At 43.5% G+C, this 14,528-nt stretch overlaps 1 protein-coding gene across 1 annotated transcript in view; it reads left to right on the top strand.

Moving 5' to 3' along the window:
- The window catches only part of LRFN5 (leucine rich repeat and fibronectin type III domain containing 5), a 1,003,469-nt gene extending 998,472 nt beyond the window's left edge, over nt 1–4,997 (top strand). The window contains exon 8 of the mRNA XM_085626949.1: nt 4,207–4,997. Within this exon, the coding sequence (XP_085483075.1) occupies nt 4,207–4,214 (8 nt within the window). The 3' untranslated portion in view covers nt 4,215–4,997. The remainder of the gene's footprint in view (nt 1–4,206) is intronic.
- Nucleotides 4,998–14,528: the final 9,531 nt, after the last annotated feature.

The following is a 14,528-nucleotide window of genomic DNA, read 5'->3' as shown; positions in this document are numbered from 1 at the left end:
CGACGACTGTGATCTACGCCGGGTCATCCAGCTGCACTGACTGTGCCCTGTGACCCCGCTTCGCTATCCCCGGACATCTCAGGCCGCGCCGCCCCCGCTGTGGAGACCCTCCTGCACCGCCGTGCTAAAGGGTCGCTGGCCGCGCCTGCCTACGTGCCCACACCTGCTGATTGAGGACCCAAGAACACTTCCCAAGCTGAGAGTCGCACCGATCTGTGCCGGCCCTCCACATCACGAAAGAAGTTCCAGTATCGGGCTCGGGGCCCGCAACGCCTTATTTCCCCGTTCGCAGGAGCCGATCTCTGTGAGTACTGGAACTACACGTAAAGAACCTACGAACTATCCATTTGAAACTACGAACCAAGAACATTTGCCTGCTGTATAACCTGGTGGCCTAGCGAAAACGTTATTGGTCTTGTGATAAGTCTGCTGAGAGATATATACCTTATTTTTACATAAAGAAACGTATTTTTATATATATCCAAGTCTGGTGTCCGTTTCTGGGGGGATTGATGTATTTACTGTGTGTATGATTGTAAGTGCTTAACCAACAACGCCTGAGGAATCGCCTTGGCTGCTCACGCCACGCACCTAGAGGGTGAGCAAGGGTCATTCGCGAGGGGTTATCCTGCGCCCTGACGTGGAGGAGAGGGTTCCTGCTTGACACAAGGGCAACCTTGCGCCAACCAGAGACTCCCGACTCTAACAGTAAGGAAATATCCCATTGCACGTTTTGGACTCTTTAAGGTGAGAATGCTAAACAGATGTAATTTACTATCAAATGCCACCAGGAACTACATTGTAACTCTTGTCAGCTTACTCCCTCAACTTAATTTAGGATCATCTACTAGAAAAGCTATGTGTTCTTTAGTGGCACAGATATGTGTAAATTGTGGTTTGTAGTTGAGAGACAAAGTTCTTTCCTTGTGCTCCCATTAATTCAAAAGAAATGGCTTAAAATAAAATCAGGAATTTAAAGAGACACACAATTGATTTAATATTATTTGCCCTATCAAGGTAATTTTAAATGTATCCCAATTCTGTAATTTCTTTACTATTTGAGAGTATACTTTCAAATATTACTAAAATGGTCTTCATATGTTGCAACAATATGTGTGTAGGAAATTTGATAAGTGAACTCTGCCCCATACGGGAGAATGTTCAATCCTGGTGCAACCAAATGGCTAATTTTTTCTCTGACAAAATTCAAACCATCTATAAATCCTTTCCCCTGCAGGGAGATGTTTGTTAGTTGCGTCAACCTGAGGCAGGGACAGAACAGCCCCTCTTGGTAGAAATCCCTCTGGTAGATGAGCTGGAGATAGAGGGAATTCTCACCCATCTTAAATCTGGCTCCCCGTCCGACCCTGCCCCTCCTACTGTTCTCTTTAAAATTAGTAAGACAATCCTATCAGCTTTGGTCGCCCTTATTAATACATTGTTTCATACAGGGATTGTCCCTCCCCTGTGGAAAAAGGCAATGGTTAGGGCCTTGTTGAAAAACACCAACCTAGATGTGGAAGACTGGTCAAACTACAGACCCATATCTCTACTCCCCGGTGTCTGCAAAATTGCCGAGAAATACGTTAACTCGATGCTATCTAATTTCCTTGAAAATAATGCCTTGCTGCATTCCTCGCAGACTGGCTTTAGGGCAAAACAGGGTACCGAGACTGCGCTTCTGTCGGTGGTGGAGGAAGCCAGGAAGATCCTAGATAGCGGAGGCTGCTCTGCAATTATCCTATCAGATCTCAGCGCAGCCTTCGACACTAAGAACCACTCACTTCTAATTAAACGGCTCCAAGACATTGGGGTTAGGGGTGCGGTATTGAAATGGCTCAGCTCTTTCCTGGAGGACAGAGTCCTTTCCGTCTTTGTGGACGACTGCGTCTCTGACCCAGTACCGCTCTCATGTGGAGTGCCCCAGGGCTCAGCATTAAGCCCTAGGTTGTTCAACGTCTACCTGAGCTCACTGGCAAGCATTGTCACCCCGTTTGGGGTGCATATCATCACCTATGCAGATGATACTCTGCTAGTCGTTTCTTTGAACAATGATAACAACTCAGGTGGGGCACTTACGGCATGTCTGGAGAGAGTGGCTAACTGGATGGAGGCATCCTACCTCAAGCTTAATGGAGCAAAAACAGAGGTTATGTTTCTCGGAAAAGCTACATCTATATCCGTTGAATCCTGGTGGCCAGTTAGTCTTAGACCCCCGCCCATCCCTAAAAAAACCATAAAAAGTTTAGGAATCATGCTAGACACCAAGCTTGATTTTAAGGAACAAGCACGAAAGGTTACAGGTACCTGTTACGGTCTTCTGCGGATGATCAGGAGGATCCTCCCCTTGCACCTGTTTATGGCTAGTAGAATACTGGTACAGGCACCTATCCTTTCTAGGTTGGACTATTCAAATGCCATTTACTTGGGAGCCCCGCTATCCACTACTAAAGTCTTGCAGACCGTACAAAATTGTGCAGCCCGACTTTTGTAGAATATTCCTAAACGTCTATCAGCTAGGTCGGCACTCTCCTCATTACACTGGCTTCCCATTCAGGATAGGATTACATTCAAAGCTATGTGTATAATACAAAAATCTCTGAATGGGAAAGGCTCTACCTTGACCGAGGCCATGATACACCTTCACCAACCACAAAGAACGTTAAGATCAGAGGGCAAATATTTGTTGACAGTTCCCAGAATAAAACGCACCAGAGGTGGAGGCCGTAGGTTCTCCTACTGTGGTGCGAAACTCTGGAACACCGCCCCTATGTACATCCGGTCTCAAAGCAATCATGCTATCTTTCGTAAACAGTTAAAAACCCTACTTTTCCCTTGAAGCACTATCTGATGAACAGATTGTCCACTAGCGCGGGGTTGCCTCCGGGTAACCAGGCGCTTTACAAATGCTTTGTCATTCATTCATTCATTCAACTCCCTGCAGTGTATGACTTAAATACATTATTCAGTTGACTGTTTTAGAATGTGCCATGATGTGTCCTTTCAGCCACAGAGCAGCACCGGGCTAAAAAATCAGCATTAGGTATTGGGGTGCACCACCGGTGGATAAGAAATATTTCATGATGGGTGGGGTTTGCGTTCCAAGATGGAGTGCATCCTCAATATTGGACCCAGAATATCAAGACACGCAAATATCGAGGACAAATTATCAATTGCAAAATATTGAAAGGTAAGTAAGTACAGATTTCCTGTATCAAACTCCACTTATATGTATCTTGGTGATACATAGATCTTTAAAATACGTAGATATAGTTAGAAATAGTAAGTCTATACTTTCGTTTATGCACTTTCCTTTTTAGATTTTGTCCCTCAATATCCTGTCCACAGTAGTCCTCTTGTGAATATTCTTGGGCTCGATATTCAGTAATACAATGTTCTAAGATGTGGGCAGGCACCATTTACTCCTGTAATCACTTATGTGCTACAAGTGGAACTGTTTATAGATAGGAAGGGCCTCAGTGGAGGAGGTGGAGAAGTGGGAAGTACGAGCATCAGCCAGATTTTGTCAAAGAACATCCTTGTTAGTGTTGTCTAGAGAGCCCATCTGAACAAGGGGATGCTGGACCAGACACTGAACAACTGGGATAGCTTAACCTTAATAGCCAAAGGAATTGAGAGTTTCAAAGTACCATATGTAAAAGTGGAATGTAGTTGCAGTAAATTCTTTAACAGAGTATCACTGACAGCATAAAAGAGCATTCTGACGGGTAATGACAGTGTGAGCCAGATTTCAAAGTGGCACACGTTTTCAAAGGAATTCATGTTTCCAGCAGAAACATCAATCAAATGTTCGATTTTTTTTAGCTAATCACTTCAATTTATTTGCTCTCATTTTCAAAGTGCTTTGGAAAGAATACTCGAAATATCTGTATCACATAGGTTTGCAATAGGTGATGTTTTATCAGCAGCAGCTATTGACATGGAAAACGATAATACTTCACAAAAATGAATTATTTTGTCAATGCACAATTTCCTATTGTTAATAATTTTCAAACATTTCCAATGTTGTACCAGTTAAGGAAGAAGAAATGTAATACCTTTTTTTGCTTTCATCTTTGATTAAAAGTCATTAATAAGCATGTATGAAACACATGCCCATGATATCAAATATATTTCATGCACACTGACTGTCACACGTGCTATCACTGTTTTGTTAAAATACTTTTCTTTGTTTTTATTTCTCAGTGCAATAGGCAACAAAGAAGTTCAACAAAGCATCCCCATCTAACTTCACACTGGATGCAGGAGCACAACAGATGTCATGACATCGCAAGAGTTGGATCACTGCCCTCAGCCCCCCTTTGTACACAGCAAAGACGTCAAGCACACGAAAGGCTGGCTACAAGACCAACTTTCTCCAGCTCACTGACATGCTTTTCCAAAAATATGGGCAAATGAGATGACATAGTTGGAAAACCTCAACCAAACATGTTTCAAGAGCTAGAAACCCATGGCAAATGATACCTCTGACGGCTCAGTAAGGGGAAGCCGCACTGCGGACGATAATCGATGGCTAGTGACGTTTCCTTTCACTTTCATTCTGAAACGACCCGGAAGTTAATGGTGTGTACATGCACCTAGGTGATGAAGCCAATACCATGTCTCCCTTTCTACATTTCGAATTGAAAGTCAGAAAAAAGATTGCACAACAAAGTATTTTCTTGTTCTTTGAAAACCGTCTGCATTCTGGCAAGAACAGATGGCCAGCGAGGAAAAACAGAATTCAGCCTTGCAGATTATTAACCCGACAGTGCCTCTCACTCGGACAGACCAATGTTCAGGCGAGTGAAGAAGACTGGGCTGTTCGCATCCAAGCAAAGCACATAAGGGAAACATGAACTGGCAATGACTCAGTATGGAATGTATAATATATGAATATTAGATACCCCGTATATGTTTTTTCAGTGGTTACTACTGTATCATAAAAAGATAAACATTTTGATGGATTTGTAAATTATTCACTTTGGGTCGGTGAGAAGGAAAACAATAAACCACATGCAATGATATTTGAACAAGACTCGTCTTTTAATGTGTACAGTTCTGAGAAAATGGGTGCAACATGGTCGTAGCACATTCCTCTAGGGGTTTAATATCTTTATATTCTCAGGATATCACTTCTTCGTTTTTGCTCACAGTTTATCTGAACGCCCAGCATCTCCGTTAACAATTTGGGGAATAATGTTTCTACATATTGCCCGTGTTTAAACAATAAACACATTTTTCAGTAACAACAATTATTTATGAAAGATCCTTACAGCTTTAAGGAGATATAAAAGTGTTCATAGCACATTTTATGTGCTCGTGAAGCGAATACATATTTAACATTTTTAATTAGAATGACCTTATATTAAATGTATTTATTACCACCTCTAATAGAATGACAAAACGATGCTAAGTCCCACAGTATTTTGTCTAACAGGTACTTGAAAATGCTAGACGATCCACGGTGAAACAATAATCAAAATGTCTACTGTTGAAGAGAGTATTTAGACTTAAAAAACACAACCACATTCTTGTTAGCCAGGCCCCCGGCTCTCTCTCTCTCGCTCTCTCGCTCGCTCTCTCTCTCTGTCTCTCCCTCTCTCTCTTCCTTAAACCTAACAATCGCAGCTATTTCAGTGTGCAAGATGTCTACCAAATCACTTTCGCTATTATGCTTTTTTCAGGTTATCCCCTTAGTGAATGGATGAAAACTGAACCAAACTATGTATGAACGTGTCATCAAAGTTTGCTTCACATGTTGCTGTAATAGATTTATTTGTGTTATTGTGGGCAGGGGTGTTTCAAGTGTCTAGGCTTATAAAGCATTGAAACTTCTTTTCAATTAACTGTTTGAATGACTATATTGGTGGAGAGCTAATGGACCTAGGGCTTGGGATTTTATTTCTAATTTTGTGCTACAGATTTTTGCATACATTATTTGTATATGGCTGGATGTATAGATGGGGCATGGAGGAGAAACATGGGTGTTACAACGTATAGTGGAACCATATCCTTTGGTTCTAGGTATATGCAATATATTTGCATAATATACCTATGTGCTTCAGGATCAAAAACATATACAATATAGAGCCAACATGTGTGTATGCACTCCAAACAAGTTAGGTACCTGCCATCAAATGCCTAGCTACTCATTAAACACAAAGATGCATATTTATGAGAGCGTCGCGGCATGTTTGCACCACGCAAAGTGGCACATGCATGACGCAAGGCTCTGAGTCAGATTTATGAAGCCATGCAAAGCCACATTGTGCTGCTTTGAGTGGCTTAACAAATCTTGAGTAAGGCAACACAGCGCAAATAGCTGCGTTGCCTTACTATGCACAAGGGAGGCTATCCATGTGCGTTGCGATGGGTGTTCCCATGCGACTCCCATGGATTTTGATGCATTCCCAGATTTACAAGGACTTGCAAACATTGGAATGCGTCAAAATCTTACACCTTTCACTTTCTATGTGAGCTGCATTCTGTAGCACACATAGAACAAGGAAACACCTCTAAGAATTGTTTTCATGCAGGAAGGTGCCACTTCCTGCACAAAAATAATCCTGTCTACAACACAGGCACCCTTGCACCATGGTTCAAGGATGCTTGTGCTGGCGCTAGGCTGCCGAAACGGCGCAGGGGTGAAGGACAGGAATATTGGATAAATATGGTGCATTCCTGCCATTTCACTTAGACGAAGGGCAGCTCAAGAAAGTGACTTGCTGTGATGCCCTACTCCAAAACCCCATAAATGAGGCCCCAAGTATTGCCACTGTATTGCCAAGTACCCCCTCCTATATCTTTGTGCAAGGATTTACTCTAGTAATACCATCATATGACAGGGATTGCATCAAATATCCACTCTCAACATCTTACCATACACACACATACAGCCTCTCTCTCTCACACACAGACACAGGTACACATGGCCAATGTCTCTTTCTTCCTCTATCATACACATGTATACCACACTCTCACACACATACTCCATAACATATGCACAGGTAAGCAGGCAATTCATGACAACCAATCATACACTCTTGACTTACACAGTCATGCACAACTGTATGTGCACATGCAAACAGCAATAAAAGCATGCTTATAACCTACAGATGCCGTCCCAGTAGGCATACATTGACATAATACATACTCACAGGTGGAGATTCCAGTCCAGGGAATATTTGATTCAAATTTGAGCAAAGTAGGAATCCTAACTTTACTACTACTAAATGCCTTCTGTGAATACCAAAAGTGTTAAGTTTAGGATTTTATTTCAGTTTAGTAGTAGTAAAGTTAGGAGTCCTAACTTTTCTACTACTAAATGCCTTCTGTGAACACCAAAAGTAGTAAGTTTAGGATTCTATCTCAGATTAGTTCTGTGAATCAGCCCCAAGATGCTTTAAGTGGGCCTGTTAGACTGATAGGAATATAGACAGAATTTTTGGAGAAAAAAAAACCCTGTCACAGAGAAAGCTTAGAGGGTTGCTCTGGAAAATCATTTTTTTTTGATTTGTTGGTTAGAATAGTTAGGATATGTGATGGTCTCCCATACCATTTTGGCTTGTGTATTGTGCGTGCAAAACTTGCCTGAGGTATTGTCATACTCTCTCCTCTTGTAACTTCCTGTTTTCTTTTAGTTATTGAAGCCAAGGATTGCCAACAATGCACAAAAAAGAATACATGCTGTTCACTTCTACATTATACTTCCATTATTATTGCTAGGAGTAAATGCAATACAAGTCCAATTATAAATTCCTATAACATTCACTTCATTTTTTAAATTTGTACTAAAGCATTTGAGGTAAATAGATTTTCTTATTTTTAAAAAGACTTTACTCCACCTATTATCCTTATGACGGTATTACAGAATCTCTCCATTTCGGAGAAAAGGCACTGAAAGATCCAAAGAAGAGATTCTTCTTGCCCAAATCCATGTAGGGCTCCGGAATATTTTTAATATGGGTCACTGAAGGTTCTTTCCTGAAAGCTAATTCTATAATTTTCCCATAATTATCACATTTATTTGCTGGAAAAACGTTATTTATGTGACATTATTATGCCTTCACTGTAACAATTCTGGGTGCAAATGGAACATGGAGAGCAATCCCCTGACCTAATTTCCTTTGCCAGTTTAGGGAGCAAATGATTCAAAGTTGGAGAGGGTGCAGTGCAAGGGGATTCTCTATGAGAAAAATATTCCACCCATGGGGAATCAAAAAAGCTGAATATTATATTTAAATCAGCTCTCACATTTACATTTAAATACACGCCCTCACATGATTACTTCGGAAGCTGTGATAGTCAAAGAGTTGCCAGAGTGCTTCTGGAATTCTTTGAGAATTTATTAAATATATTTACACCAAACTTACTCCTATATCTTTCTTTCATTAAAGGAAATGTGCATACACTGTTCTCCTAATGCAGAACATTCTCAATGCTAGATGGTTGTATTCCTTTTTAATGCTACTTGCAATGTTTTTGAATCATAGGCGCCGACTCAGAAAAGTATTTTTAATTAAAGCAAGTAATGTTATAGGATTACTGTTTTTCCTACTTTTGCATGCCTTTATGAAACAGAACCGAAACCTTCCAATTTGGGCCCAATTCACAAAAACATTTAAGAGTACATAATAAGTACTACAGGAGTATTACTTTAAGTACTCTAAAATGTCTTTGTGAATCCGCCTCTAAATGTTTTTCATTTATAATCATCTTCTGGGGCAATTTCGAAGAATAACTTCCCACTTTCACATACTATGTTGCCCTAAAAAGGATACTATCCAAATACCCAGTCTTGAAACCGAAAATGCATCTCCCAAAAGCTGGATTATTTCCCCAGGTTAGATGAAGAATAGTTTGCTTTCATTGCTCAACAGCCTCTATATGGTGTCACCATCAGGGGCAGCTGGGGGTGCCAGGTTGTACTTGGGAAATGCTGATATAACTTATTTTCTTACCAGACTGTGGGGCATATTTACAAACCCCTTGCGCCACCGGAGTGTCACATTTTGTTTTACTACAGTGGTTCAGTGTGCTAGCCCATATTTACAAGGCCACGTAAAGCCACCCTGCGTGCCTTTTCATGGCCTTGCAGATATGGGCCTCTTTCATGCATTGCTCTGCATCAGTACGGCAAGCAACACCCATGGATTCTGATGCATTCCCAGATTCACAACATTTCATAAATGTGGCAATGTGTCAGATTCTAACGCCTTCTTCAGGGAAGCCTAAAAGTGATGCAATGAAGAGAAATACCTTTATTTCTCCTTATTTTTTCCTTTCTCTTGTTCTGCATTCCAAAGCACACCTAGAAGGAGGAAAACACCATCAAATATTGTTTTTGTGCAGGAAGGTGGCCCTGCAATGCTGGTATCCTTACACTATGGTGCAAGGGTGTCGGCATTGCCGCTAGGCAAGCAAATGTGCGTCAGCGCAGAGGAAAGCACAGGGATGATTGGTATTGTAAATACGACACATCCTTGCACTTTTCTAATGACGCAGCTCAGAACAGCAAGATAACTTATAAATATGCCCCTGCGTGCTTTCTATAAAAAATATAAAAATATAAAAGTGTAAATAAGTTGAAAATGAAAAGTAGAAATTTACAATATTGTGTCTTAAAGAGGATCTACTGTGACTCCCTTTTAAAATTCTGTCAGCACAATAAAATGCGAGAAACACAATTTTATGAAATTCAATGCTAATTAAGATTCTGACTGTGGAAGGTTCAGAAGTTCAAACACATTAATGATTAGACTTTTATTTGAAATACTGAGTGATTAATCGATATTTTAAAAAAGGTTGGAAAATTGACAATATGATTAGCTCTAGGACTTAGAAAAGCGGGTTCACATGGTTTAAAAAAACACCCAGCAGACTAAAAATCTAAGGTGGGAAGAATCTTCAAAGTCTGTGTACTGGTATTTGTGACTGTTGGACTTAGACCTTTTTGCAGGTTCACCCCTAAACTTTTTGCAATTATCCTAGGCTTTTTCCCTGTGTAGTGTTGGTGGTTTTTGGTCTCTGCACACTTCAGCACTGTGACCCATTCTAAAGTGCGTGCGCGCCCTGAGTGCGCATGGTGAGATTGGCCAGCCTTCCCATAGGAATGCATGGGGGAGGTGTGTGTCCATAGTAATTCCTGGTGTGAGAGGAGTGCAGGGTTGAGTTTAGTATGTGCAAACTCGTGAGAATAAATGCTGCACAATGGTGTGCGCAGATTTAGTGTGACTGGTGGAGAAGTGCCACTTTTAGAAGTTGGCATTTCTGTGTACAGTGTGATGTGAATTGCCTGTCTGGCTTGTGAGTGACAGGAGCTGGATGGTGTGGGGAATTCCAGGAGCCAGGGTGGGTCTGCCCGGTGATGAATGGAGAGATCTGCATGTAGATGGGAGGGAGGAGTTGCACCTGGGACCTGAATAGGGATGTGCCTTCCCTACACAATGCTGGCTCCACCTCCTGTGGTGCGTCTGATGTCCCTAGCCTGTCCTGTGAATAGGGAGAGGGGCTGAGCAAAACAAAGTGCTCTCGAACCAGTTGTAACTGGTTCCCCCCTTTCCCTACAGTTTGTGACAAAGGAAATGTGTGTATAAGAAGGGGCTGTGACCCCATGAAATGTTGTTCTGTTGTGCTTGTGTTCTTGAGGGGACACTCTGCCAGGAGGAACTGCCGCGGGACCCAGCTGCTGTTTCCTGTGGGTCCTTGTGTGCTGGCCTGCCTGGGTGCGCCTTGCTGGGGTCTGCCCAGCACCAAAGACCCTCTGATTCTGCCTTCCTGGGGACTTTGTGGAACCTAGCGCCTGGGTGCTGTTTTGTGCAGACTTTGAGGAGCAGCGCTTCGGGTTTCACTGCAGCACGGAGCTGCGAGCATTTTAAAAAGGGGATTCCCCCGCTTTTGGTGCCTTTAATTAATGGCGGGTGCCCACCCCGCGTTTTGCCGGTTTTCAGCGGGAGCCTAACCCGCTTTATGGTAATGTAAAGAGCGGCGGGTGCCCACCCAGCGGTTTGAGAGAAAGAGCGGGTGCCCATCCCGCAGTTTTGTGCCTTGGAACGGGAGCGTACCCTGTATTGCAGCCGCTGAAACCCTGAGGCCCGCCGCGCTGCCTGCGGCGACCCGCAAGTGAAGGAAAGCCCACCCGATTGCAGGTGGGGCCGGAAGAGAAGTGTCGGCTGAGGAAGACCCAGGCGGGAGCCTACCCCATGCTGGGACGTATGCGGGAGAAAAGTGAAGGGCCGAGGGAACCTGGAGGCAGGGCTCCCACAGCCGCGGTGTGAGCCCTGCATGGTCCTGCTGAGTGAAGAGGGAGACGCACCGAGAAGCCGCCGACATGCTGCTGCTGTGGTCGGCGGGGCTCCCGTAAGCTGAGGAGAGCCCCGCAAGTGCAGAAGTCGGAGGAGAAGTGAGGCAGAGGGGGCCCGAGGCACATTGTCGATGCCTAACCCCGTCTCATACCAGCCCCATGCAGTCCGCACCAAGGAGCAGAGTCCCGGTGAGTTGGGCGGATCGCGGGCGGGAGGCTGCATTTCGTGCACCAAGTCCCCGGGTGGCTTGGGGCATTTTTGGGCGCCCTCAGTCTTAGTGCCAGTGAAGGCACAGTGCTTGAGCGGCCCCACCCGCCAGAGGGCCGCTCCAACATTGGGGGCATTGGTTTCTAGGAGTCCCCCGAGTGGGGCTCCCCCGCACTGATTTCTTTTGGGGGCATTTTCAGTTGGAGCCCCAGAGCGGGGCCCAGAGGCACTGTAGTGCCAGAGCTTGTTCGCTGGCCATCTTCCCCAGCTGCCCTGCGAGAACTCAGGCAGCTGCAACGTTTGGGGCACCGTTATTTTGTGAGAGTCCCAGTGGGGGACAGAGGGTGCCAGGGCCCAACTTAGTGATTATAAAGCTGCCCAGCAATTAGTGGGCAGCTGCCACGTTTAGGCCTATACTCTTGCGCACTCTTCTTTTTCTGCATACGCAGCCAGCCCTGACACTGTGGGACATAGGGCGTTGGAGCCCTGTGAAAGGTCAGTTGGCCTAGGGCCAGTTTTAGTGTGTGTGCCCCCAATTGGGGTACACTGTGTCTATGCTAATGATTACCTAAGGTGATTCATGTGGTTTATGCCTGATGAGATTCCTGTGTAATATGATTTGTGCATTCTATGGTTTACATTACTGGTTGTGCGCTACATTTACTATTTGTGCTACACTTACAATTGATTTGTGATTGTTCTGACAGTGGCCCAATTAGCCCTGTCAGGTGTATATAATCCCCTGTAGATACTGCCCAGTGTCAGTTGGCACAGTGTAAATTGTGTGATTATTATCTAATGTGTTTATTATAATACAAAGGCTATTTTTATATATAACCTTGTGTGGAGTTCCTTTTGTGGTCTGCCAGGGGTGTTGTTGCTGTGTGCGTGCGCAAACGCTTTACACATTGCCTCCGGGATAAGCCTGACTGCTCGTGCCAAGCTAGCAAGGGGGTGAGCAGGGGTTATCTTTGATGTGTAACTTCCCAGCCCTGACTAGAGTAGTGGTCTCTGCCTGGCTTTGGCGCAAGCCTTAGCCAACCAGAAATCCCATTTCTAACAGTGACAATGTCATCATAGTTGAGGTACTGCTCTCGTGTATTTCACGCTTGTTTCAACTTTGGAAGTTTAAGTGTCAGACGGTACAATATTGGCTAAATTAAATTTCTTGGCTGTTACATATTTTGAAGTCCGTCACTGCATGAATCCTGTGCTCTGGCACTGCAAAGTTTTGTGTACTGTACATAGAACTTTGAATTCTCTCCAGCCTGTCAATGATCTTTTTGCGTAGTCTATTTAGGCAGGACACATTTTTCGGTAGGAGCCACTCAAACTTTGATGATGCATTACCAACCTACACATTCAGTTGGAAGTTGAATGTTTTTACTGCTGCTTAATTTTGGAGGAATAAATACGCCTGCGTCAAATGCTTCTCCTAGTCTCCTGACCTACTGTACTCAAATTGGGGTGCAACCAGTGTTTGAAACAATTAGAGTAAAACATTTTATGGTTTATTGCCACTGAAAATCCAGAATCTTCCCCTCATGCCATAGTAGAAGTGATTAGGACAGGCTAGAGTGTCATGTTGAACCACCTCTTCTAGGTTCGACAGAGTTGGCCATATATGCTTACAATTGTAAACAGTGTTGTTCGCTGAGCTGCATAACAATGTTGAAGACACCTGATTATAAGCATTACTCTGGTGGACCTGGGTCTAAGCAGTGAGTAACGAAACTTGAGGGGGCCCCCCTGCTAGGTACGTGGAGGGGCCCCCTCCGGACTCAATCGGGAGCTCTCCGGCCAGAGTACAGTGCTGAGGGAGTCTCCTGGAGCTAGCCCCCCCCCCCCGCCTGCGTTACGCCACTAGGTCTAAATGAACCCTTATCATTATGATTTATTCTGAAGTAATAGCAATAGCAATAATAGCAAACATAAAGCCTGACTTATAGTTTGGGGGCCACAAACATGGCGGATATCCCGTCCACTGTCTTACAAATGCCATCGGATATACTGCATTTAGAACTCAGCTGAGAGGAATATTCGTCACGTTTGTGATGGAGTAACTCGTCCGCTAAATTCTAAATTAGGACCCTAATTTTTTTAACTTCCACTTAAATTAAATCATCATTAAATGTAAGAACATGAAGAAAATATAAGTATTAAAATGTTGCAGGTAAAATGAGAGACAGAGCTAAACATAACACACAGCCCGCACAGTGGTAAATTGATATAGATGCAAGGTACTTTTACTTGCCTAGAAATCCATTTCTGCCAGGCTTTTAAGATGACTCTTCTAGTACAAAAATGAATCCTCACTTCCACTCTGTGCTTACAGAACGAATGCTTCTTTTTGGCTCTGCTGTTAAACTCAGCATAAGAGGTTTCCACCTCTGCCTCCGTATTTTATCATACAAAGGGCAGTTGAATGGAGCATGCATTTCACCACTATATGTGCTTAAGAACAAATACAAAAATCAAATTAATCAACTCTCCATTTAGCAATAAAACTGACACAGCCAAATGAAACGTCGGAAAAAGGAGCTTGCGGAGATGTCATCACGTCCAAATATCTTTAGCTAAATTTCACAAAATTACCTGTAGAAATGCTGACCGCAAGAGCTGGCAAGGATAAACACAACTGCCTAACATTTAACATGATGGCAGATTTTTCTTTTCTGTTTTTCTGAACATTCCTTTGTGCATAGGTACGAATGTAATCAAAAAGTGGTGAGGTTCAAAGAAGTCGAGCTGTCTTTCAAAAGAGAAACCCAAGGAACCCAGGCTGAGTTTCCAGCTTCGAACATGTCCTGTAGGTGAAACAGCCTAGTGACCACACCGTCATCCGCTTCAGTCAACACGCATACACAGACGTCATCCAATGATTACACTGACACTTTATTTGTGGGTGAAGAACTGCTGCAGGTTTATTTCATACAACACAGTATGATAATAAAATTGGGTTATCTTACGGGCGATCCAGGGCAGGCAGCCCCTTGCTGCTCCGCCCGCCTGGTG

Source organism: Triturus cristatus, chromosome 9, assembly GCF_964204655.1.
Source record: "Triturus cristatus chromosome 9, aTriCri1.1, whole genome shotgun sequence".
NCBI lineage: Eukaryota > Metazoa > Chordata > Amphibia > Caudata > Salamandridae > Triturus > Triturus cristatus.
Note: the sequence above shows the minus strand (reverse complement) of the source record. Positions and strands in the feature narration are given on the sequence as shown.